This window comes from Dromaius novaehollandiae, chromosome 9, assembly GCF_036370855.1.
Source record: "Dromaius novaehollandiae isolate bDroNov1 chromosome 9, bDroNov1.hap1, whole genome shotgun sequence".
Classification (NCBI taxonomy): Eukaryota; Metazoa; Chordata; class Aves; order Casuariiformes; family Dromaiidae; genus Dromaius; species Dromaius novaehollandiae.
This window is the reverse complement of record NC_088106.1, coordinates 24,603,015-24,630,719: the sequence shown is the minus strand read 5'-3', so window position 1 is coordinate 24,630,719 and position 27,705 is coordinate 24,603,015. Positions and strand designations below refer to the sequence as shown.

At 38.5% G+C, this 27,705-nt stretch overlaps 1 protein-coding gene across 4 annotated transcripts in view; it reads right to left on the bottom strand.

Annotated features, from left to right (window-relative positions):
- Positions 1-1,557: 1,557 nt before the first annotated feature.
- The window catches only part of NMNAT3 (nicotinamide nucleotide adenylyltransferase 3), a 34,278-nt gene continuing 8,130 nt past the window's right edge, over positions 1,558-27,705 (bottom strand). The window contains exons 2-6 of one of the 4 annotated variants that reach the window (XM_026109738.2): positions 25,336-25,458; positions 21,209-21,345; positions 13,082-13,265; positions 8,829-8,938; positions 1,558-2,550 (exon numbers count right to left, since the gene is read on the bottom strand). In XM_026109738.2, the coding sequence (XP_025965523.2) occupies positions 2,141-2,550; positions 8,829-8,938; positions 13,082-13,265; positions 21,209-21,317 (813 nt within the window). In that variant the 5' untranslated portion in view covers positions 21,318-21,345; positions 25,336-25,458 and the 3' untranslated portion in view covers positions 1,558-2,140. The remainder of the gene's footprint in view (positions 2,551-8,828; positions 8,939-13,081; positions 13,266-21,208; positions 21,346-25,335; positions 25,459-27,705) is intronic. The other 3 variants (XM_064516938.1, XM_026109739.2, XM_064516939.1) reach the window with 3 other exon arrangements.

Sequence of the window (27,705 nt, the reverse complement as noted above, 5' to 3'; positions counted from 1 at the left end):
GGCACTCCTCCAGATGAAACGGTATGAGCTCAACTCAAACACTCTAAATTGCATGATTAAACAATGTCCCTCTCACAAATAATACGCCTAAAATAAAGTTGTGTAAAGCTCCTTTACTTCCACCCTCACGCAGCATAAAGCCATACTATGCCAGCAGAATTCCTTATTTCAAAGGGATAACACCAGAGTGGCTGTACTGAATTAGACCAAAACAGTCCTGTACCCTGTCTGCAGCAGTGGAAGGATATTATGATACTCCTGAACATACACGTCCAGATTCCAGTGATTTGTGGCTCAAGAACTTTCTGAGCCAGATGTGTGTCTTTTATGTTTATTGTTTTATTGATACAATAGAAAGTGTAAAACGCTAGCATTCATTCAGTGAGAAAAGGTAGCAGTAATTTGCTTTCAGACATGTCAGTAGCCATTCCTAATGAAGTCAGTTTTGATACTGGGTCTTCTACCATACCAGGTTCTACACAGTGTTGTTTAAGAATAAAAAGAAAAGCTACATATTTTTCAGGCCTACGGTCAGTTTTTTGTCTGTTCCTTCCTTTTCCTTTTTCCTGAGTTTAAGAAAATTAGAGCTATTCCAGTGTTTTTATAGCAACTCTCCAGAAGTTACTATTATTTATGAGATAGATAGTTATCCCGCTGCTATTTTTTGGAGGTGTTGTCTGTCAAAAGAGAGCTAGACTGAATCAGCAAAGCAGGCAAGCAGAATATAGAATACATTTGTCTGGCTAACATTAGGCTCGGCTGCTGCATAAGCCTCTTACCTATTTCCATTTATTTTCCATTCTGCAAATGCTCAAAGTTCAATGCAAAGTTCATTGAGTTCAAATGCAAAAGCTCAAGTTCCATGCTGTTATATCACAGTAATTTTGGTACAAAAACTATATCCTTCTATTTGTTTTATCCACCAAACCAGAGGACAGTGCTGAATTAGTAAACTACTTTACACACAGATGTACCTCGACCAAGTAACATTTCTCAAAAAAAAAAAAAAAAAATTACTGAAATTGTGGATCATTATATTCAAATCAGAGTGAAGAATATGCTTTTTGACTGGTACTAGCTTTTCATATCACACTGAGAAAGTGAATTCCCTTGCAAAAAAAGACAACATGGTAATTTCTATGTTGTACATGACACAAATTTGAGTTTATCTGACTGGTCTAAGAAAGACTGGACACGTTTTACGATTATGAAAAATGGTCTTTTTTTAGGGATTGGGGTTCTTTGTTTTTTTGTGTTGTTTTTCAAAGGGTTTGGAGTTTTTTTTCTTTTGCATTGCTGGACTTCAAAAGCAGCAAGAAATTACTAAGATGAATCCATCCATGAAGAAAAGTGAAGAACAGAATGATCAACCACATTTTGAAAGATTCTTGTCATGATGCGACCAGCAATATCAGTAGCATTTTTGCTCTTCAAAAAGGGGGTTTATGACCCAGATCCTCATGGATATGTCATCTACTCCAAGACTTTGGCAATTACTTACCTTTATAGAAGACTGACTGGATCACAGAAGCAAAGAAACGGACTAAACTGGGGGAGGAGGATTGTTTGTCTGTTCTTTTTAATTGGGAGGATTAAAATTGACATGAAGGTTGCATGTATTTTTAAGCACTTGCATGAAACAAGACTTTATTTCCATCTCTTGTCCAAACTGCCAAAACATAAACTTGCATCTTACTTAACCTTCAGAAACAAAATTTATTCAAGGTCCTGAAAAGTCAAAGTGTAGCAATAATATATACATTTTTAAGGAAAAGTTACAATTCATTTTATTCTGCTGCTTCAGAACAGTAAGACACTTCTATGCTAAAACTGTCTGTAAGATTAAAGAATTACAAATTCAGGAAAATACTATGTTTGATCCTGAAGTATTACTGGAGATTTTAATAGCTATTTTTAAAATCTTCTATTTTCACAGGGAAGCTGTTTATACATTTTAAGATATTCACCCACGTATCCTATGTGATTAAGCACTACCACATACAAAAAGATTAATCTAAAATACCACATGAATTCAAAAAATTTTTGGCTGATGTACTTTTCCCTCACCAACAAAAAACATCTTTCTCAAGAATTTTACATGAAAAAATGCCACCTCTGTCTGTTTCAGAGACTGCAGTCATCAGTCGTTCAGCGGGTTTACTTTTGTGTTATGCAACTTTAGAGGTTGAAGCAAGTCACCTTCATTCTTCCGCTCACTCTCTTCTGTGTAGATATTATGCTGTGTAATGTAGGAAATGACAGAATCTGGTACGAGATATTTTACACTTAATCCTCTGCACAAGGCATTGCGTATCTGTGTTGCACTGATTTCATTCTGAATCCATTCTTTCACTAAAAAGATATTGTGCTGAAACTTAGTTAAAAGGTCTGATTCATTGATATACTGAGCAGGATCAGAGCCAGCACGGCTAATACACACCAAACCAAACTTTTCTACTATTTCTTTGATGTGCTCTTCCTTCCAGAGATTGGGTGTCTTAAATGTCTGTAGAATATCAGCTCCACAGAGCAGCTTTAATTCTGGTAGAACTGGGAAGACAAAGAGAAAGGAGAGGTTTCTATACTTGCTCATTTTCCTAGGAAGATTATACTTAGAAGTTGTTCTAACCAACATTTTTTAATAGTTTACTTTTACCCCAGTTTTTTTTCAAAAGGTGGCAAGAAAAATTCAGCTTGGATTTTAAATGTCTGGTCACAATTACCTGCTTTTTCAAACTCAGTGTACCTACTTTTCCATCCCTCACAGCACATCAAATATTACCTATACAATGTTAAAGGAGAATTATCCCTCCACTCGAGCAAGCCAAAAGGAGAAGCAGCAAAGATTAGCAAGAATTTAGCACAAGACCAGGTCGGATAAAAGGCCATATGTGGAGATAAACATTCATTCCACTTGCTACTCAGTTTGGGCTTGACCTTGTATTGAAGTTAATGGAAAAACTGGTGAATGATCATGTAGTGAGTAGACACATCTATACAGTCATTAGCAATTCCATCAGTGCAATGAGGAATGATGAACTCTCATGGCTCTGTTTTTTCTAGTGTTTGGCATACTGTTGCAGAGATATATTTCCTTTGGAAAATTGTTGGAAGTTGACAAATACTATCACGTGAACTGACAAAGCCAGGCTTTTAGCTTTATCTTGTCATCCTTGTTTCCTAAATCAGGAAAAACTGTTAATATTGAGAGGTACTTATAACATTGGATTTTACTGTTTAAAGAGTCAGACAAAACTACAAAGTGCAATAACTGGGTTTTAAGGCTACTGCCTGTATTTTATCCTGCTTCATGTCTATAGCTAGAATAATATGACCTTCATTGCATATTTACCAGGAAAAAGGAGGTAAACTAAAGATAAAGTAGCACTGCTATAAGATGAATGTTCTATCTTTAGCCTGCATCAAGGTTTTATTGATACAATTTAAGAGATTTTTGCACATTTGTGCATACTTACTCTAAAATTAAATACATGTTGAAAGGTGTATTTAAAAAACATGAGTATGTTTGCAAAGTAAAGTATTTATTTCACAAATTCAGTTTTATAGAAGGTACTAGTGAAAAGTAAAAAGCATTAAGTTCTTGTGTACCTACAGTACATATTTAGAGATACTATAGAATCACAGTGCTTCCTTCCCCCCACCCATAACATGCATGCCTCATTCAGTGCAGATACCAGAACACCGTATACATGAGTACCAGATCTATACATTACTGGATCAGGCAGCAGTGCAAATCTGAAAGTGTGTAGCACTGGGGCCCTGACCAGCCTCATCTGGGGCCCCCACCCAGCCCTTGCCCACAGGTGCAGGAGCCCATTTAAGCTCAGCCTGAAGCCATCACTCCCTGCCTGAGCTGTATCACAGGAGTATGGGTCTCCAGCTCAGCCCCCAGCAATGTCCATGCCTGGCCATGGCCCTGCTGCTCTGGACTCTGACCTGCAGGCTGACTTCCCGGGCTGACCTCGGACCTGTCTTGTCACTGTGGACCTGCCTGGTGATCACTGGGCTGTGTCTGACCCTGGTTAACCTTATCAGACCTGATACTGACCCTGACCCTGACCCTGTGTTTTGACTTCCCAGCTTGATCTTGGACCTGCCTCAACACCACCAACTTGCTGCTGATCCAGGTTCTTGGTTGAACCTAGCTACCATCCCTTGGCCTGCCCGGCTGGTCTCACTCAGGTACGGTGGGGCTGGGCCCTGCCTGCCCTGCTGGCTGGGTTACGGCCCTCGGCTCCCCGTCCTTTAGAGAGCAGTCCACCCTGCTGCACACTGACACACAGGCACACTGTTGCCTTTTGCCACACTAGCCAGAGCACAAGCTAGGGTTTAGCCTGTCTTATGTACCTATGCCATCTAAAGTATGATGAACTGCACCTTATCTAACAACCCTTACTGGTACAACAAGCTGATTGGTTAACCTACTGAATTTTATTTTGGTTTTCAGGCAAATTTGAACCAGGAGAATGGTAACACTTTGTGTCAGGTGGCCATAGCATTTTTGTCCCAGTACGAAGAGTCTAAAGCCAAATTTTCTGCATTTTGGATAATGACCAAGAATGACACTTGACCAGTTAAACTTTTTTATTTTTTCTTCTTTATCCAGTATATGGTTCCATTTCTTATTTGCTGCCCACTATCTAAGCCCCAATGCAGAACCTTTCCTTAAGGTCTTTTCTACAGCACTTACCATTACCATCTGAATTTTTTACAAACGTTAGCTAAGTATTTTCAAAACGTCACATTCACGTGAAATGAAGGGTAATAATGTAGGTATTGTCTCCATTTTTAAATTTGTGGTTGTAGATGGTTAGCACATCTGCAAATCTTATACAAACACCTTAAATCAGCCATTCAAAAAACAAGGAACACACCAGTGATATGTGAAAAGCCCACCATAAGTGCCTCAACGTAGGCCCAATTTTGCAGAGGTTTAGTACACACCATTTAGTTGCTTAACTACAGCAAACATTTCTTCTCTGCTAACGCCCCTCCCTACATGCCTTCCAATGCCCACAACAAATAAGGCACGGGCACTGCAGGACTGTCATCTGTGCTCTGACTGAAGCAACATTACTACAGAAAGAGTAGTACTAAGTACAGGCTATACTGAAACATTCATGCCTGAGAGGATCACTGCAAACTACTCACATTTTTGAAAGCGTGATTCTGGTTCTGGGGACTATAATTAGTGTATTTTGTAGGAATGTGGTATTTTCTCCCCAAAAGCCCGCAAACTACCCAACAAATTTTATGCTGACACCCACAGCAGATTTACTTCTCAGATCTCTGACACCTGAACTAGCGCAGAAGTAACTACAATAGCAGACTGTAATCCTATGTGGACCAGCGCTAGAAGGGGACGAAGGGGATGAAACACTGTGAAAGGATGTCCCAGATACTTTTGACAGTTACCATTCTCCTGGTTCAAATTTGCCTAAAAACCAAAATAAAATTCAGTAGGTTATGGTGATGTGACACTACGAATCTTTATCATGATAAATCTGACACTCTCTGCTTCCTCCCTTCCAAGCTGTCTTCTGCCCAGCTGTTTCTTCATTCCAGTTGTCCTTCCCCTTGTCCTTCCACTGTCAGGTTCTGCTGCACCTTTCCAAACTATTTCCTCCTTTTTTGTCCTTAGTTCCACATTTAGGTAGTTTCCAATCCCCTACTTTACAGTACCTTGCCTGATTTTTTTTTTCCTTGTGACATCTTGCTTTTTATTTAAAAGCAATCTCACCAATAAAACAGACTGTACTGCGTCTCAAACTGTATTAGAGCTAATACTACATTAAAGCTTTTATAGCGTTGATGGCTTTTCTCTGAATGCAATGCATGTGCATTGCGCTTTGATAGATTACTTTAAACAACCAAGTTTGCCGCATGTTCAAGCTCCAGACAACCTAACATCACCCAACCTAACAACAACAAAAGTTCAATGGAGGAATTAAAAAGGAAACATCCTAAACTAGAGGCTAACAAACTGTAGTCTAAGTTTAACAAATTGTGGGTTTTACAAAAAAGCTCAGTTTTACAATACATCCCCATATCTTCCATTGGGAACGTCTGTGTCTTTGGACTTTCAGGGGCAGTCTGCTAAGTAAGGATTGGTGGTTTCCACAATAGATAATGGATATAAAACTGAAATGGCTGCTCCACTGCTCCATCTTTTGATAAGCACAGTAGCCTTTATTTCAGGCTATGGAATATCTTGAGCAGGGAAATTTCTGCATGTTTTTGATTGGCATATCTCAGTCAATAATGTTGGACAGAAAGGAACTGCAATTCTTTGCAGTGTCATTTAGGGAAAAAGGAAAGGATAAGCTAAAGGAGAAACAGCTGTTAACGCAAAGGAAGTAGCTGGATCTAAGAATCAGCAAGGTTTAATTAAGAAAGTACTTTTAGATCATGCCAGGTAAAAGCATTTGAAAGGTGTCAACAAAGTTGTTCATGTAAGGCAACTCGGAGACTTGAAGTGCAAGGAATTTAATTCACAATGAAATGAAGACAATCAGCCAGCTCTTGTAAGCAGGAAAAGAAATACTGTGTGTGAAGCTATATCTGGTAAATAAAGGAGGGATGTGAAATCCTACTAGAACAGCATATGAGGAACTAAGAGGAGCACTTAAGCAGCATTAGATGTAAATAATTTTGGAAGTCTTTTCAAAGCAACCTATAATACAGTGGTTTTATCTGAATTGCTTAGCAGTATGTTACACTGGACAGTATGCTACTTTTAAATAATTAAAGCACAGCAGAACACTGAACACTCAAGTGAGGATTTGGAGATGCCTAACTTCTTCAATAGGGGATATGTAGATTTTATGTATCATAACAAAATTTTCAGAACAGAGGTGAAAAAATCTGAGCTATCCAGAGACTCTTCCAGGGTACTATAAGAATTAAAGGCTATAACAGTACTTAAGAATAATCATTCTTTGGGAAGCAGCTAGCTTTAGCTGACTGTGATGTTTACAACTTGGACACTGAAAAACAGGGAAAAACGGGCTCTGTAGCTTTTTCTCTTTCACCTTAGTCCTGAAGGGATAGCACCAATAAGCTAGTCTACGTTTAATAGAACTGGAATCATTTGTCTATACCTGTCCTCAATGAACCTTTTATTTGCAATGCATATTGAAATGACTTCATTATACTGTTTGTGGAACAAAATCGTAAGTGTTAGGTCCATGCAAAGAAATCTTACAGTTTAGCAGGCATATATTTAGTAGAGAAATAGCATGTTTTAAATGCAAGCATCAAACTGATCTTTGTGAAAGCTTCCATTAGATGTCTGAGCCTTTCGTAAACTTAACAGAAATCTCTAATTCAACAGATCTCATTGGCGTCTCCTTGGTTTTGTTGGTGTTTTTTTGCAGGGGGGAGAGAAGGTTAAGTCACGGTTGCCTGCCATTAAAAAGCTAGCACTGATCATCGTTTATTTATGAGAAAGGGGAGGAAAGGTAGTCTTCTCTGGAGTTCTCAGTAGCAGCTCTTGATCTTTTCCGGGGCTCCACTGCATAGCGTGCTAGTGGCCAAAGGAAGTGGGGAGACACTGTTCCACCCCTCCCTGGTGGGCCACGTGTTTAGTATGTCCAGGTCCATATCGCTGCCCCGCCGGACAGAATGCAGAGGGCAGGAAATATAAGTAAAAACAGTAACTAATAGGAGCTATTCTGCTCCTGTTCACACCAACAGGCTGTTCTTTGGGGACGGCTGCCAGGTAGTAGAGTACAAAAGAAAACAATCCAGCCACTATGTTCTAGACAAGAAACCTATTTCTTGCCTGTCCTCCATCTCAACCAATTTTTGCCTTTTGTTCAAGACTTGAGAGGAAAACTGTGGTGATGACTGATCTATTCTAAACTAAGAAACTTTATGGGGAAAAAAGACTAGTCTGCACTTTTGTGCAAACTTATTTGTTTTTACATAAAATGCAATAAAGCTTGAAATAACTATATAAAATAATAGCCAAAACAGAATTTTATACAATGGAAAATTAAAAGTCTTAACTACTTTCACACTATTTTTTCTGGATGCTGTAATGAGAAAAATCTGGCTTGTCACTTACCAACAATCACTAAACCCACATCAGACACAAAATTCAACTGCAGCCCAAATGCCTTAGGAATTTTTTTCCCTACCATCTATAAAGATTTAACAGCTTACCCTTTGGAAACCTTTGTGTAACCGTGAAAAGCTTAAATGTATTATTCATGTCCTGGAAGTGCTGCAAGCACTATAGGAAAAATGTAAAGTATCAGAAATCTAGCAGTATCCTAGAAAACCACAGAGCTAAAGAATATGATAAAATAGGAAATCCTAAGCTGACTGTGTTTCTAGAACATGCCCTGCTTTTAATGTCAACAAAAGCTTTTTTATCCAAATATGCAATAGACATCAATGCAGCAGCATCACTGGTGTGCTATCTGTATACTTTGTTCACTGTCTAACACTAGAATAAATTACAATTCCTATACTTCTCTGTATTATTTATTAATATACTCTATGCTTTGCAAAATCAACAGGGCCACAGCTTACAACTCTGACAAAGCTTCAAGAGATGCTTATAAAACTAAGAATTAATACGACAACCCTCACAATAAGTCCCCTGTGTGGGGGGGAGTTACTACGAGGTAAGCGCATCAGCAGTCATGCTGGCCTTTGGAATGGCTTGGTTTTGCAGGCGGTCCCCACCCTCCCAACCTATCAGTTACTACCTTCCACTTTCCCACCAATTAGTCTAAGCTGGTAAAGGTGTATTGCTTTCACTGCTAAACAAAGAGTACTGTTTACAGTTGTGAACCAACCTGTGTACTGGGAAGACTGGGAGTCCTCTGGAGGTCCTTGTGTGGGCCCCTTGTTTGTCAGGAATTCCTTCCTGGACTGCAGCGACCTGAGTGATTCATTGTAGTGGTGCCTGCGTTTAAAATAAAGCTTCTGTGTGAAGTAATCCTCTCAGAGGTGCACGAAGGGATTGCCTGGCTCCTTCAGCTTCAAGAACACAGTCTGCTTTTATGCACTTTGGGTTTTAATACAATTTGTTAGGATTTCACCATATTTATTCTATTAGAAGATTAGTATCAATGTAGTTAACGTTTTGCACAATTCAAAAGCAATCTGTGTAACAGCATTCTGGTTCTGATTCCCTTTTGAAACTCTACCATTATGACAACATTACATTTAAAGCATTATGGAGGTTTTCACTTGAAACAGGATTAAACCACACTTCAGTCACTACATTTAATTTCTTGATTAAATACAGCCCCTCAGACATGATGATGTTTCTGTACTGTGTGCTCTTTAAAACAGTTTTCAGAAGGAGACATTCCTGTTCTCTCTCATCCTCCTCTCCCCAAAAACATATTTCTTGAATATTCGCCATTATCTGTTTTCCTTTCCTTTTAATTAAGAGTTCTAATCCTGAGAAATACACAATTTCCTCAAAGTACACAATTTTTGTAAGATTTTAGACATCCAGTATGCCTCTAATTTTACTGAGTTCAGATCCCTGAAGGCAGGCAAGGATCCTCTTGTCAATTTTTCCAGTTTTATATTACTTTCTTCTTTTGCTGCTCCTGATCACTGTTGCCCCACTGTAATACTGGTATTGCTACCTCACTCTGCTGATATGGGGCCAGGGCCCATTCTTTGATCCTGCAGGCACGTGGCCATCTTAGATGCATACAACTAAACTCTCTTCCTTCCAAATCAGCATAGTCTTGCCTATTTAGAGCAGTCCCTGACTTATACCGCCATCCTGATCCATGCTTGGGCATTGCTTGAGAGTATTAATTGACCCCTGCCAAAACTGTTTGGTACTCAAGCCCATGTCCTGTCTCCATCTAGTACAGATACAGCCAAAGTGACAGGTTTTATGTAACAGTACCAAAGCAAAGATTGTAAGTTACAAGGTAAAGCTCTGCCCTTAACTCAAGTCTGAACTCAGTGGGTATACCAAGCCATAAATAACCCTTTGAATGTCTGGCCTAAGGAATGAATTTACAGTTTAGTGATTTAAACGTACACTCCTCAAGTTACGCAAATACTTTGAGCCACAGTAAGTGGCTCTGGTGCCCAGAATATACACTGAGACAGGCTGCACAGTTATCTCCAGGCATTTTTGATGCTCAGCCATTGGGTGAGGAAACCGTACAGACAAGGGGTGAGAGACATATGACAGTAGAGAGTAGGTATCAGTGGCTTAGCCTGGCCTTGCTACATTTATATTTTTAATCCTGCCTTGTTGTAAACAGGCTGATGCTATGTATAGTCAGGAACACTAACTTCATGTCCTGGACTGACATTCATGGGCCTTGATTCAAGAATTGGCAGGGAGCTCACTGCAGGACTAATGTTACAAGTGCTGGAAATCTTAACTGCCAAAAGGTCTGTTCAGTAGTCATTTTAGATGCTGGAGGGTTTGGGCTATTTTAAAGAGACATCAAAATGGACAAACCAATCTGTCAGTTTATCAAGTGTTTTCTGAACCATGTATGAAGCTTCCAATAACTATATAATTATATATCATAAGCACAGTTCAGCAAAACTTGTTGGGTAAGACAGATATTTGCCAAATCTAAATTAATTTCTAGTGTATCTGTACTACAGTCAAATCTAGGTTACACAAAGGATGAATGTAGTTCTCTGCTTACTGACAACATTGTTTTCTTGCCTAAAAAGAATCTTCAGGAAGACTAACCGGCTGGGAAATATCTCCATCACTTTCTCTCTTCCTTTCAGAAAAAAGCCTTGCTCCAAAACTTCCATATTTACTTAAGATAACAGGCAACTAATGGCATTGTCACAAATGAGGTACCAGCTCTGCTGCTTAAATTCTTCTGTGTCATAACAATTCGTGAGCTTCGGAAAAATCTACAGATTTTTATGGAGTATGACAATTTCATCACATTCAGGTGAAACAAGTACTGTAGGAAAAAGCCATTCACATGTCCCTTCACAGGACACAATGTTCTAACACGGTTAAGGGTACAATTCAAAATACTGATATGAAGAGACATTTATGTACAATAATGCTTTGGCCTTTGCCTTGCAATAACAAAATCTCTTTCTGTTCGTACTGAAATTTCCTAATTGAGGGGGCTTACAGTGAAGGCAGCAATCAGCTTTTAGCTTCTCAACTGGGGGAAGAGTCTATAGACTAGATCTTCACAAGTTATGAAGTAGCACAGACCCAGAGTGAACCATTGCCTATTTACAGTAGGTAAGGATCTAGCTCTAATGCCATCTCTTCTTTAATGTTCAAGTGTGGCACTTAAAATACGACTGAAAGAGCTGCCTTTGCCATCTTATTAGAATGGTGCTTCCCCATTCGAGGGAAGGGGCTCAGCACCAGATTAGGACACTGGTTCAGCTCATTAGTACAGGCCATCATTTGAAGAAAATTGTTCTTACTGTTCTTGCTTTAAGCTCATTTCTTTCCTTAACAGACATGCACTTTACCATTTTGGACTTCATTTATAAAACTAGAGATTCACTTTCTAGGCCGACAGGAAGTTTGGCTGTTCACACAACATTGCTTCTATTTTCCCTGAAGAAAAAGATATAGACATAGGTTTTATTTACAGTACCTCTTATCCTAAAGGACTCTAAAGTGTATTTACAATTTACAAACCCAGTCTCACAGGTAGTTTTCACTTCATTTGGAGCGGTGCAAGATCAAAGCCTTTTTAAGTAGGATCACCTAATCTGTAAAATTTGTGGCTGCTTCTCTGGAGGAAAACAGCTTTACAGAACTAAAGTTTGAGAGAGGAATCCCATACCCAACTAATTCTGCAGGACGGACCTTCTGGTGATTTCTCACACTGGAACATGCCAGTGCGAACCCATAAAAGAACAGAAAGTGTTCTGCAAAGACAGGGTAGCATTGCCCTGTCCTAGAGGAGGCAAAGGAACAGAGCAAGAAGATGGCTGTGCCCACCCACTGAAGCAAAGAAAAGCCATAGTGAAAGGCTGCATTAGTTGTTTTGTAAGCAAAGTACGTACAGTATTCTTATGTATGCTTTTGTAAAGTAACATGTCTGCTTTTTTAATGGCTTTTGCATAGGAGCTTTCTGGGCAGTTCCTGGCAGGCACATGCTGGAGCCTTACACTGCACGAGCAACTGTTTTCATTTAGAAAGTACACTAGAAAATGTGGATAAGAAAGAGGAACCATTGTACTCCTTACAGCTCACTTGCTTTCTTGAAGGACTTCCATGAAAATACACTTTAACAATGTCAGTTGACTCCTCCTCTAGTATCTGTATTTCTTAAGAGTGGTTAGCATAAGAAGTTTGTGTTTGCATACCTTGCCCCATAATGCATTTATTACTAAGACCAAGCATACAAGCACATTTCAAAGTGCTTAAATCAAATTAACAGGTCCAGGACAAAGATTGTTTTTTGCCTTCTAGTGCAAAAACACACAAAACTCAACGATTTTGAATAAAATATCAGCAGTTATGGGCTTGGGTTTAACAAGCCATGAGAGTTAATAAGAAATCTTTCAAAGTGCGAACAGATAAAACTACAGGCATAATAAGAGTCAAAATATCTAATCTAGAAAAGGGATACTCCTGAAGAACAGCTTTGTTTGTAAACTTTCTTGTTTTCTGATAAATATCTCTGTATTACCTGCTCAGAGACTTAAAAACTAGAGAGATAACATGAGAGCAAAGAACTTTGCCACATAACTCTTCCAGTGACAACGGGCCCATTCTTGGCAAAAAGCTCTCCACGTGGCATCTAATGATTTAAACGGCACAAATGCTGTACTGTAGACTATTGCACGTGTTTGTGGAAAGCCTATCTGCTTTGCACTAGGAAATGAAAGACTCCAGGTGGGGAATTCTGGTTAGATAGCATTTCTGAATAAAAGTGACCTGAATTTTCATTGTCCACAGATCTAATACTTTATCTCATAGCAGATGATGCCATGAACAGATATGTTCTGCTTTGCTTGGGTTTTTTACATGAGTCGGTTCTGTACATTGATCTGGTAGCCTGACAGATTTCTGCCAATCACTAGCTTCATAAAGAAGTAAAAAAAATCATGTAATTACCTTAATACTTTTACTGTCTCTGTCCATGTCTCCTGCTCACTCTCCCATGAATCAACTCGAATCCAGCCAGATGTCTCCAGTGCAAGTTTAACCATTGCTATCCGGTGCTTGGCTGAAACCAAGCCTTTCTTTCCATAGTTATCATTGACTGGAGACATTATGCCTTCAATCACCCGATATCTTCCTGTGGAAACAAAAAAGGAAATAATCATTTTCCCAGAACCTTGAAAATTTAGGGTGGAACAGACCTCTGGAGGTCATCTAGTTCAACCTCCTGCTCAAAGCATGGTTAACTTTGAAGTTATAGAAGGCCATGGACAATCTGATCTGTGTATTATTTTTAATACTAGGAAAACGTAATTTAAAAAATTGAAAAGCTACCTTCTTGTTCTTCTTTGAACTGCCCACAACTACTATCAACATATTTATCCTAATAGATCATTCAAAAAGGAAAGGTGGATGAACTACAGTTTTCAAGCAAGTAGAAATATATTTATAATTTGTGACGCAAACTGTAAGAATTGCTGGATATAATGAATCTTTTGTTCTAATAATTGTTTCATACAGCTTTTAGATGGTCAGAATAACGAACATCTTAACTGACCACTGCCTTGTCCTTAAGTATCTGATGCTTGCTATTTATCACAATCATTGTGCCTTCTCCTTGTGTTAGAGAATTATAACATATTACTAGCACTGTGATTAATGTGAGTCAGGCAAACAGGAAGATTCAAGAACAAAGGCAGGGCTCATGTAGTTCAAAATGAGACTTACAACACTATGGTCCAAATATCAGCTTAGCAGCCATAAAACTCCCTTTCTAGCTGGTTGATCATGTTAATTAAATATGAAAATACACCCATATTTTTCTATTTCTGTAATGTAGTCATTAGCACGACAAGGTCTTTTTGTTAGACTTTGAAGTTCTGGCTTCCAGTCAGGCAATAGAAATAGATAAAAATGTAACTATCATTTGAATAAACCAACAGAGAAACAAAGCACTGGTATGCGTTACATCCGTCAAAGAAACAGAAACTGAGAGTTGAGAAAGGGTGTTTCAAAAAAAAAAAGAAGTGAAACAAAATGATTTCTAATGTAACACATGCTTTTTATATAGCGATGGTAAATATGATACTGGCAGGAAAAAAATCCTCTTACTTTTTTCTATATCAGTTGATTCAACAAAGAAGTTCTGAGACTGGTGCAAGTTTTCTCTATTGCTTTGCAGTGAAAATGATACTCATTGGCTCATACTTAATCTCTGATATTGGAACATGACAATAGTTTGGAGATAGACTCCTAAATCACCATTAAAATCCACTGGGATTTATAGGCCTGTCTTCTGTGAAAGCTTCAGTCCAAAATATCCTCTATTTTAAAACATTCTCAGAATAGGCAAAACAGTCAATAGAGCGAGATAAAATATTCCAGAAACATGCAAAGATGTGTATATATTTAAGTCCCTCTCTTGATCTGAAATTGAAAATTAGTCTCAAATAGAAGGATTTTTTTCTTACTCTAGGTTCTCAAGAACTAAGTATACTACTTTGTATTTAGAAAACTAAATATAACAAAAGTTACAAAACCAAAAATATCCTGCAAACATGATCAAATATTATTGAGGAAAACAGGTGTTTAATATTTTATTATGAAATCACTGTAAGTTGTCACAAACCAACACAAATTGTAATGCTGAATTAGTTTAGTAATACAAGGGCAATTTGTCAAGTACTAATTTCCTATCAAATCTTAGTGTATTTCTTTGGGACTTTTAAAGATATAACTACCTCTAGTAGTAAGTCAGGGATCTATTATTAGAAACTTTGAAGGAAATATACAAAAAGTAAATAATCAAAGTAAATAGTCACTATAGAAATAATAAATATTTCCATATATTTGACTCCACTGCTACTCATCCTCTCCTTAGCGTCAGAGGAGAATCCACCACAGATCAGGAGGCTCTGCAGCTTTATGGTGTTATCCTACCCAGTGAGCAAGAACGAGCCCATTGCCTTTCTGTCATCTCCAAGCAGGCTGAAATAGGACGTTGTGTCTGAGTGCTGCTTTATTTCACTCCGTTTCCAAGATGCTGCTAACTCCTGTGATTGCATCATGCAATTTTGTTGCTTTTTCCAGCAGTCGCCCCTTACGTTGCTTTGTCTTTCTGTCATCTTCTAAGCTTAAGATTCATCTTCTCTCAGGTCAGTCTTTTCTTTGGATTTTATTAAAGTTTGTCCTATATTTTAAAAATAAGTTATTAAGATATACCAGGAGATAATACTGTTCTAGCATAAAGAAAGTTGCTAGGAATTTAACTCACTGCCGAACAGTACCTACAAAGAGCAGCCTCTTTCGTGCTCCTGGGACAGTTGAGAATTAGACCTATTAGTTTATCCAGCCTAATTTTCTATGCCAATGTAACTATCTCAAATAACCTCTTCCAGATAAGGCTTTGCACGAATTTGCAGCATGACACTATAAGCAGGCAGTACAAACACATACCACACATACGTAATGACATCACCACAGGACCTATGTTTCATGCTTAGTTTACTGTGGGGAAAATTTACTTCCACTGAGATGGTTTTATATGACTGAAAACAACAGATGAGCCAGCATATTTATTTTAGTGTAGTTTGGTACCTTCCTGTTAGACTGCAAAGCTTTGAAAATTTCACTGATGTAGGCTTAAATAAAACTACTAGAGATTACATGCCAATCTCATATCTAGATTACAATGAAACACCTTATCATGTAGTATTCAGCTTTCCACAACTACATTTTATAATAGAAAACCAGAGTTAGACTCGCAGGTAACTTCGATGACATTAATTAAACATGACACCAACTCAAAGCTGGGGAATATGCACATTTCCCCTTCCTGTAGATATGGATGTTAGTTTAAATACTGTATAGTTGTCAGCCACAAAAAACATCTTTCCTTAAGCAAGACAACTGTTCTTAATTATTGCCCATCTGAGATTTCTGTCCTACGTATCCAAAATTTGTAAGCATGAGCCAGAGCAAATTCCCTGCGCTTTACGTTTCTGGAGACTGCCTCGGTTTCCCCTGCAGCACTGGCCTAACGTTGTGTCGCTGCTGCCCAGCAGCGCGGTGGGCAGGATTCAGCCCCAGCCGCTGCTCCTGGGTCACTCCCCGGCAGCGGGGGGAGCGCTGGGGAGCGGCACGGCTGCCTGCGGCACAGCCGGGGCTCGGCACAGCCTGCGCCTGCCCACGGCCACTCACATCACTGTGCATCGGTACGAACAATCGCAGGACGCAGCACTGCAAATTTTTGCTCTGGGTTTTTGAAGGTTTGTCCAGGAAGCAGCGTTTTCTCTACCTCATTAAGCCTGTTCACAGGGCATGAGGTTACCTATATGTATAAATTTTAACAAAATGAGGCGGGTAAGAAATGTAAGTTTTACTGCACGGTACATACACAACATCAAATGCATAAACAAAGAAAATCCCTTTGCTGAAGAGTTAGTCCTCTCGTGTTACCAAAATGGCAGCTACATAAAAACACATAATAAAATGATATAAATCTCCCTATCAGAAGTGAAGGACAAAATGTCCACTAGAAAATAGTTACAGTCAGTCTCATATTTTAACCATCTAAGAGGCACACAGCAGCTTATGTTAAAAAAAATGTTCATTTCTTCACTGAAACAACTACTGACACACTTGCTTTTCAGAATATGGTTAGTTAATTATATTATTGAATTTCTCTAACTAAGTCTCTATGTGTGACTACACATACATTAAAATGACATAAAAAATTCTGTATTAAAGAAATAGTAATGGTTTGCCTTGAACCCACAAGAAAGGAGCAGTATTCCTCACCAAACTCTCAAACTATTAATGTTAGGAAAAAATATACAATGACTTTTCAGTGTTCTAATTAAACCAAAATGTTAATCTTATTTACAGGTTATATTTAACTGGGAGGGAGAGGGGAGTTATCTAACATATTTGCCAGATGCCAGGGTGGAGGGGAATTAAAAGCAAACAAACAAAAAAACCCCACAACAACTAGATACAAGTAATCCCAAACATTTGAGTTGTTCAGAAGTGCTTACAGATAAAATATCAAAAGGATACCAATCCTATGCTAACTTCCTGTGACACGCAGAGATTGCCAAGCATGAAAAAGGAAAAGAAAAGCATACAAGACTTTTTTGCTTTATGTTCAGTCACCTTCTGTGAGGAGAATTCAACAGAAAGAAAATCAAAGGTGTAAACAATTTACTGATCATTACATTGAAAGTCAAAATAAACCACAAATACATCAGAGGAGTAATGGACAGTCCTTTGGGATATCTCTTCAGAGGATGGATGGCTTTACCTTCACCACTTCACAGAGTGCTTGAGAGATGCATTCAGTGAAACAGATGAGGTGTGCAGAGATTGTAGTGACAGATGCCATATAAGTACCTAGACAAACATAAATCACATCCATCTAGTTGAGTGAACTACAGGGCCTGAAGATGCAGATTTCCCTCTGTAGTCAACCAGCCAGCCATTCTAAAATACACCGGCGCTTCAGAAACTCACCTCCAACAGCTGAGTAACTGAGGATGCACAATGATCAGTCCTCAAATAAATGCCACACATCAAGTCTGGAATAAACGTTTCATAGCAAGACCTCAAAATACCATTTTGCTTATACAGAGTTCATTGGATTTGGACAAAAACAAGGAAAGGCAGTATTCTGAGTGCTGTGAAAATTAGTATTTCCTCCAGAAAGGAGCGATAAAACCACCATCTTGAGAGTAACAATATGAATAATAAAGTATAGGAGCTCTATTCATAGGACAGCCTATTCTGAAAATCTCTCCTTCATGCTGACTTTTGTGAGGAGTAGGAACAGGACTGAGAAACAAGGGTTCTCCTCAGAGATGCTCCAGATGACTGGGATTCCAAAGCCTAATACAGGGCATAACCCAAACACCACTGCAAATGGGGGACGCCCACCCCCTTATTTCAGCGGGTTTTAGATAAAGACAAAAAACTTGTGGAACAGAAAGACAACCAATCTTTTTCCACTTAGAAAAACATCCAGGAAAAGATTAGGAGCTAAATTCCATACATCAATAACAGTATTCAGAGAAATGAGTTTTATAAAACAGAATGATTTTCTTTAGGGACATGCTGTATCTTGAACTGCCTTAAGATCTCTATTTTGGTTGCTTTGATTTGCGCGTCTGCCTGCATATGAACCAACTGCAAAGTATGCTCTGTAGCTTTAATTCTTTCTGGATGCTAAGGCACACGTACATCCCTCTTCCTGCACCTTTCAAGGATAGAGCCTCGTACAATCAATCAAGTACTGCTCTATTTAAGCAAGCACTGCTGTGTATCTTGTAAAGCAAACCAAGGATTTGTTTCCTTCTCATTTTTTAGTTCAGCTAATTCTAACTAATGTCTGTCAATATTTATTGTATAAGCAATGAGTAACTACTGCAGGTTGGATCCTATTCCAGTCACATATCTGGGGTGCTAAAAACACTACCCAGACACTAGGATCAAAGCTGGGGGGGGGGTGTTTTTGTATAGTTTTAAAATTCCAGTTATCAGAATTGCTGCAGGAAAACAAATTGATATCTGTGCATTCATGCTGCCTTGCTGCTGTGATCTGATCCTATCCTTTTCTTGAAAATATTAGTACATTTCAATCAGATGCAGCCCCTGAACAGCACGCACCTCTAAATTCCTAAGTCTGCTTAGTGATTCCTTGGACTCCTTGACTGTGGATGCCGCATGTGACACAATGAATGCCTCATGTTTTTCCCACATTTTCATAAGCTAGTAACCCTTTTTCCTTCACCTCCCATTTCTGTCCATGTCTTGTCATGGATACAAATATCTCATCTTTCATTCCCCTTCCTTCGCTCAGGATCTCTTCTGATCTTGTCTGTAAACTTTGTGATGTTGTTATCCTCCACTGGCAACACCTGGGAAACAAGGTTCTAAGCATCTTCAATAGGTTGACTCTACTACTGCTTTTTTGACTATATGGACAAATATGTGAAATATAGTCATAGAGAAAAATATGAGTATCTGACATTAGGTATTAACAGACTGTGAAAAAGCATTGGGCACATTCATTACGAGTTTCAAGAAATGCTTTTAAAACGAGGGATTGAATCCGAGAAATAAAATTCTAAGTATGTGTGAGGCTGTGCAAAGAGTCATATTCAAATGAGTAGAGTCAAAATTCAGACAAAGAGAAACATTATCTTTAGAGTTATTCAGTCATGTGTAGACATATCTGTTGTATTTAGAAGGTAGTTTTACAAGATTTATCAACAGTTATTAACAGAAAAAGGGTGAGTTACTTGACACGTGGCAATGAAATTGCAAATACTGCTTAATGTATATAGCAACTCAATGAAAAGCCCTATTTAAAATAGGAACACATGAAAAATAAGATCAGATGTTATCTGAAACTGAAACAACATGCAAAAAGCTGACAAAAAGAATTACTGGAGATGTCAGTCAAGATACGTATCGGGGTAGTCATGTCATTCATAACAGTAAAACTTGATTGTGAAGATAACTGCAGTCAAGCTATTACACAACAGGTATATTCTGCCTGATTTGTGATTGAGCAGAAATACTGAAGTACCACCAGAGGTAAGAGATTCTCACAGCCTAGAAAACATCACCCTGCACGCTAGTTACTTTTCCATGCATTCATTGTGCACGTTAGCTCCAGGATGATGCCCACGTTTCCAACTAAGCAGGGAATCAGTACAGACTATGGCAGACCACTACACCCCTTTAACAAACTAGCCTTTGTGGTGTGCAACCACTGTCCTCCGGACCCACTGTCTGCTCCCAGTCTGCCTCTGGTTCTATCCATAGGACACTACAGTGGTGGAAACAGGACAAAAATCATGAGAACGACCAGTAAAGTTTCTGGGTGGGAATGGTTCTACCATAAACAAGGTATCCAGAATTGATCACATTCAAGTTTTGATCATATTTACCACATGTTGCAAAACCCTTCCGTTAGAGAAACTGTCCTTACCATGGCCAGAAAGACTGTGTGTGTGTGTGTGTAAATATATATGTATGTGCTTTATACAAACACACACACACACATATATATATAAATAAAATCTGCATTTATAGTTACTTCTAATGAAGGTATCTCTACATGGGATGGGAAAAGCATCCACAAGCTAATTGTGGTTTCTTGCTTTTGCAGACATAGCAGGTTAAGCATTCAGAAATGACAATGATCACAGTGCAGGAAGCCCGGACACAAATAAATTCTCCTCCTTTAGTGTGTAAAGTACTTATACTAGTAAGTCTCCACACATTAAACTAAAAAGTCAAAAGGCAAGTCACATCCTGTCAAAACTAAGCACTGATGATAGAGAGTTGCAGTGCAATGCCTAACTTTTATTTCAGCCTTTCAAACTTTCAGTCTGCGTAAGGGGTGGTGTCTTGTTACACAGATGCCGTAACGGACTAGGGAATTAACTGTGCTTCCCACAGACTCTGCTCCTCAGAAGCTTTTCTGATTCTCGCTTCAGTTCCTGATGTTACCTGCCATTCTCCTTTGTTGCTGAGACCTTCTAGCTTGCTGACATCTAGGTCTTCTGACCTCCTTTTTTAGTAAATTATTTTGCTGAGGGAGGTAAGTTCTATCCCTTAATGAAGACGGATAATGAATAACTAATGTTTCATCTTTTCTCCAGATTTACCTGGTATTTGAAACTAACTCTAATATTTGTTCATATGAAATTCCAACATCAACATAAAAGCATGAAACTGTAACATAACTGTTTCTTCTCAGTTTCAAAATTGTTAAGCATACTCCCACCAGATTCAGCCTGTTCTACGAATATATCCTAAAACTGCTAATAAATATTTTAAATTCAGTTGTATGAACACTCATTATAATACCTCTTCAATGTAATCAGTCAAAGAAAGAGATAATGCTAGAATTTCTATATTGAATATGCCATGAAAGGCTCATATTGAATTATCAATAAAGAATAATAAAATTAAGCAAGTAGTAAAGTGACAGCTCATCTATCCTGAACCACAAAAATATTTCTTCCTTTTCACAGTAAAACACAATGTTTGTGGCCCAAACAACACCTTACTGACCTGTTTGGTGCAGGTGATCTCTAGCCAGCTCAAATAAACGCATGTGCATATTTGTGATGGGGTTAAAGGAGCCACAAGCTAGGAGAATGAGAGGTATCCTGCTCTTCATTCTGACATCAAAACATTAACACTCCACCCTAAGGAAAAAAAATTAAAATAAAAAAAGACAAACGTGACAAAGAGTCGTCTTCCCACTGTTCCTCAAAATAAATGGAACATTATTGTCAGAATTCTTGGAACCCCAGTGAAGTGTCAAAAGATGAGCATGCTGCATCATCGCTGCACACAAAGTACTAGCTCAGAAACACGTGTCCCCTTTGGTATTAATGAGGAGAGCATCAGCAAATTCTGCTTCCTCTTATACAGAAATAGCAGGAAAATAATGTTTCTAGAAATTCATATTCTTTCTGATCACTATTATCAAAACTGACAGAGTTTTGAAATTCTTTATTTTTGGCCTGCTTTTGTAAGAAAACAGTGCCTCATGCAGTCTGTCAATCTCCTCTTAACAGCTTTGGAACCTGTAGGCTTGTCACATAAGCAGAAGCTTTGTTAAGATTTACAACAGACTCTTGCAACATGTGACTTAAAACGGACATGCAACACCCAGACCTACAGCTCTGACTTCCTCAGAAGTGGGCAGACAGCGGCTGGCTGGGCCGTCGTCCAGCCCGCGCACTCCTGCTACCGCGATCATCAGCGGTAGCCTGCACTGTTTCTTTCCTGGGTGGCAGATCAAGCAATGGTGGATCAATAGCAGGGGAGAGCAGGGAATTATAGCTATTACAAGCAAGTGCAGGGCACAGTAAAAAGCTATGAATATGAGGTGAATGGGTGGGAAGAAACGCTGTTAGGAGCCTTGCAGGTGAGTTTACAAACAACTCACGTAATTTAGTTAAAATGTCAGTCATCTCAATACAAATCCAGTAGAAACGAGATTGTCTCTGTGCTTGGAGATACTTGCATAACTCTTTTTACAACTGATACAGAATAAGTCAGCCAGGATAAAAACAGTTGTGTCCCATGTACGTAGCTGTGATTCTGATTTTTAAATCAGGCTCCCTTCTCTTCCATCTTTTGAAATTACATCTAAGACGCCAACACCCATATGCCATACATACACTTGTTCTTCACTTCTCTAGCCTCTAGCCCTCTCCATGAAGTCTGACAGTCCACACTGGCCACTGTCCCGCAGAAGACTCTTGCATCCCAAACTTCGGAAGTCTGTCATGGCCCTGACTGAATCCACTAAGGATTCCCTCTTCTGCTTAGCCAAATCCTCTTCTCCAGCTGGAAGTGTGCCAAAGCAGTGTAGCTCATGGCTCATCTCTCTCATGTATTTCCTTATATTCCTTATATCTATCTATCTATATATAGATATACACATATACACATATATATAGTCCTTATATTCCCTGACCTGACAGACATCTACCAGAGAAATCTTCTCCTTAGCTTTTATGGCTCAGCCTCACATTTTCTTTCTCTAGCCAAAGAGCTTCTCTCCTCCTCATGGCAGCGACTTGGGACTGATGTTGCATCCCCATGCTCCTTACGGGGCTCAACAGACAGAGTGAGGGAATAAGCGGGGGGTCAAATCCTGAAGAGCTTTTACTGACACAGTCTGCAGTCACTGATCACTCTCACCTGTTTGTATTAGTTCAAAGTAGAAGTTACTCTCCTGTGGATGACAGACTGCCAGGGAGGAAAGGGTGGAAGGGGGACAAAAGAGACATAAGTCCAGAGAAACCAAGACTGGGTGAAATCATCTTGGCTTCACCTTGCTTCCCATATCTTCCAACCTCCACTCGCTAAGATATGACCTGTATGGTACCAGGCAGCCTCCTCCTCCTCATTCAAGAACTTCTGAAGTCAGGAATTATGCTCAGGATAATTATGCTGACACCCGACTGCTGTAATTGGTGACTATCATAATGTAGGGGGGAGTTACTTTAAAGAGTGGCTTAAATAACTAATTTTAATCATGAATTAAATCAGCAAGATTTTGATTCTGATTAAAATAATCCTGATTAAAATAATGTATTTTAATCTTCTGTTGCATTTACACATTGGGTTATTCTCTTTGAGAAAGGCTGATTATTACTGGTTGTTAGTCTGGAAAACACAGAGAATTTCATCTAATTACATCCTTTAGAGTAAACTTGCTTTAGGCTAACTATGATATCCATATTTATATAACTATGATATTTCATACTTATACACATCTATTATATGCTTTTCATGTATTTATTGAGACCTTTTTTATTGCATTACAATAACATTTCTTATTTACTAAACAATTTATTCTGTGATAATGGCATATCAAACTGCATTTTGGGTGGAAACCAGAATTCAAATAAAAACATAAAAACATTTTAAAATACATTTCCATTAGCTACCTACATTTACCTACATTAGAGGGGAAAATAAGTTACCAGAATGAATTCTGCATTTAAAAGTGTTTATTAGCTAAGAAAATATTATGCAGTTAATGAACCAAATTGATGGTTTCTGACCACCATATCCTCTAGAAACTCTCATCATCTTGCATCTAAATTTTTACTTAGCTTAAAAGAAATGTAAGTTTTCCTATTTCTTTTCCAATTGATTTTAAATAAATGAATTTTTGCATTGATATATTTGAGTAAGTTTCAATGAGGAAAAATTATTTTGTGTGTAAAGAGCTGTCATATTCCCTGGCTCAGCAACATTGGATCTGAATGTTCCATAAATAGCTGATATTGTCAAATTCAGCTTTACAAAAATGTAAAAAGCAAATATGTTCTATTTGAAAATTATATTTAAATTAAATGAAAATAGATTGTAGTAAGTTTAGGCTTAAATTCTGTTGATCTAAATTAGAGAGGGTTTTAATTGCTTAAAAATAGTACCTTTGTCCACAGATGCCCATAAATAATTCCTAAAGATTTTTTCCCTGTTCTTTCTTAGAAAACTTAAAAATAATGGTTAAAACAAAGACAAGTTGATGTTTTCTACTTGCAAACTCTATTAGTTCACTTACTTACAGAATTTACTTTAGCATCTATAACTGAAGAGGAAGAACTCTACTGTTTAACCGCATTCAGTGTATCCAGCAACAAGTTTTAATAATTTCTCTTGTAAAATGTTGGCAGGTTGCAAACTTTCTATAGAGAAAATCATTTGGAGCATACATGCTCTCTATGCCTTTATCATCCAGTAATGAATATACATATTAAGATGCTTTTATGATTTAAATTTTATTCATTTCTTTTATCTCCCATCATACTAAAGCAGAAGTAATAGGGGAGAAAAGACTCTGGTTAGAGAGCCATTGAAAGTCAGCAGCAATTTTATGGTCATAACTGTAGTACCTGTATACTTTACAGCAATCTCTCCCTGCTCTGGTTTACTACTCTTGTACAGACATTAACACACTCATATATGAAGGTTGTATGTAAACTTTATAGGTCCTTTTTTGGAAAGGTCAAACTCAGCACAAAGTCTTCTTTTGTTTAATATCTGCAGTTCTTTAAAGGTATCTTGCTTTTATTGGGAAAGGTCTTTTCAGCTTGAAATAGGTAGCAAAACATTAGTATCTGTAATTAACTGAAAAAGAAATTGCTGCCAGGACATGTAAGTGTTCTCCTACAGTCCCAAGTATCTGCTAGATGAATTTTGCTGCCTTAGTGCTGTACTCTCACTGATAAATCAATTAATTCCAGACAAAGAATTTCCTAGAAGCAGGAACTTCTTAGAGTAGTAACTGTAATAACATTGCTCAGCAGCCAGCCCTGCAGATAGGCTTATACAGTCTTATATGACAACTTAAAAATCAACACCACATTCCTATAACCTTACCCGAAGGCCAAGCAGTAGTGACCAGCACCCCTCTCCCGCACGCACCTGCCTGTTCGTGGGGACCCCCCCCCCCCGTTGCTCCCTGCAGTGCTGCGGCAGCAGCGGCGCTAGCTCGCACAGCTGCTCGTGCATGGTTCTGCTGTGCTCTCTCCCCTCTTCTGGTTAAATGTAGTTCACATTTCAGTGCTTTCCTTTAGCATCTTGAAGGTCATAAACTGAATCTTCTGTTTTGTTTTTCCGCAAAAGAAACTTTTCATTCTACAGACTTCATTCTCACTCATTCTCACCTGAGAAAGATGCCCTGGATGGTTTGATTGCAGCTCTTACTCATTTATACCCCAGAGACTCTACGGGAAGGCTTCTAAATCCTGTAACTCTTAATGATAGCCAGACAGCACTGCTAATGGAAACTCAAAAAGAGAAAAAAAAAGAAAAAGAAAAGAAAAATTCAAATCGAAATGTACTAACATTAAACATGCAGTAGAGGCATTTCAAAATATATTTTTATATATATATATACACACACATATAAAAATATGTATAAATAGATATATAAATAAAAACCAAAACAGCAGTGTTTTTGTTCCTACTATCCCCTATACACTATATCGTAAACTTATTCAACAGGTCCAGTATACTTTCTAAGATTTCAAACAAACCTTCCAGGTTCAACTGCTTTCTCTCTCCTTGACTGCCTATTCAAAATAGATAAGATTTTCCATGCTGCTTAGAAGGCTAGCAAATTCAGATCACTTCAAACTGCAGAGGGTGGAAAGATGCACCCCTAAGGCAGAGTTTTGGGTACCTCTCTTATTTTCGATTGAAAAGGAGGAGTCCTGGAAAAGGACCCCAACTGGACTAAACTCCAGGTGTTTTCTTCTCTTCATTTCGATTCTGAGGCTCTTCCTGAGAATGTTTTAAGATCTCAGTTCCCCAAACTCTCTTAAATAGTGCACATCTTTTTTTTTTTTTTTTTTTTTTTTTTTTTAAGTTATGCAATTTCCCTTTTCCTCCATTTATTTTTTCTAGTAGAACCCCAGTACATATTCTGGCTTTCCTTATAGCTACCAATGTATGCTTCATGCCACAGGGAGAAGAGATTCCTCCCTGCCCACAGCAGTCTTGCCATTTGAGTCTAGCCACATAATAGTTAATCTAAAATGCCTTAAGTGCCTAAAATGCCTTCAGTGAAAGCAGAAGAAAACATTCCAAAACAAGCCACTGTTTAGGAAAAAGCCCTGATTTAGCAGTAAGATGAGCTGTCCTAATGGTGATCCCCCAGCAAAAAATGACATATACTTGGATTTACAGTAACTGAGCTCATTGGCGTTGGCTCCCATTCCTGGAGCCCTCCACACGGAGAAATCGGTGGCAATGCAGCTCTTGTCTACTGAAAATAATTATCCCTGTTTGACATGAGTAGGTAAGGCGCAAGTATCCACATAATTAGCTAAGGGTTTTAAATCATTAGAATAGTACCCAAAATAACAGAAAAGTGGAGAATCGGCTGATTTTTAGCTAAGCTGTCTTCAAAAGATCAAACAGGAGAGAGAGAGGTGTGAAAACCATATTCTCTGGACCTGCTCCTCCAGCGTGATCCCCCGGCAGTCACACTTCCCGAGCGCTGTGGCCTTCCACTGTGCCTACGTTACGAACTGCAAACCTGCACCATGTACACAGTCAGAGGCAGTTTACATATGCATACATGAAGCAGGTTGTCCTTAACTACTTGCATCAACTGAATACAAACTACAGACAAGTAGGTGGCTGTGCTGGTTATCAGGCACTTACTAAGTGTGCAGATTGCCAGGGAACACACTTCTGCTTCTTGTGTTCCATAAAAATAAGCCATTAAGTCAGTTCTGAATACTTCATTAAGTTGTCTCCCTTGCCAAATGGCCTTCAGACCAAGAAAGCAGCAGTAAGCTAGTAAAAGTTTGCATTATTTTAACTATGCTAATACCAGTCTGCACCTATTAACTACTATGTGGGTTTGCATCTACTTAAATAATCTTTGATAAATTTGTTCCCTAGCAATTGTCTCTATATAATGCATATTCCATTAATGCTGTCCCGTAAAACATACAAGTGTCCCCTTCTGTTGCTGCTCCCAAGTCTTGCTGAAATATGAAGTCCTCTGTGGAAGTTGTGCACAGGTAATTCAATTGTTAATCCAGTTTTGTTGCAAGGGTGTAAGAAGAAATTCCATGACAGTCAAGTATGCGTTTTGACCTCTAATGGGAAAGAGAGTTATAAGAAATGCACAACCCACATAGACTGGGAGGAGAGGAAAGCACAGCGCGTAACATCTAAAAGAGGGCTGCAACCAAAAGAGCAAACTTTCTCTCAAGGACTTCTTTGGTAACTGACTTGTAGGGGCCTGCAATCATGCTATCACTGACAACAGAAGCAGCAATTATTCAGCACTTCTTGAATTCAGGTCCTTATCTCTGCTTCCACTTCCCTCTCTGTGAGATAGGAAACAATAAGCAACTACTTCAGAGGTCAGGTCTGGTTTCACAGCTACCTAAACTGGAGTGACCTGATTTGTAGGTGCCTCCTTCATGTCTTCTCTTAATGTAAACTACTGTGACAAACTAAGGCTTTTATGTATGAACTACTGTACATTTAAATGCTTCATAATCATTAAATGATCA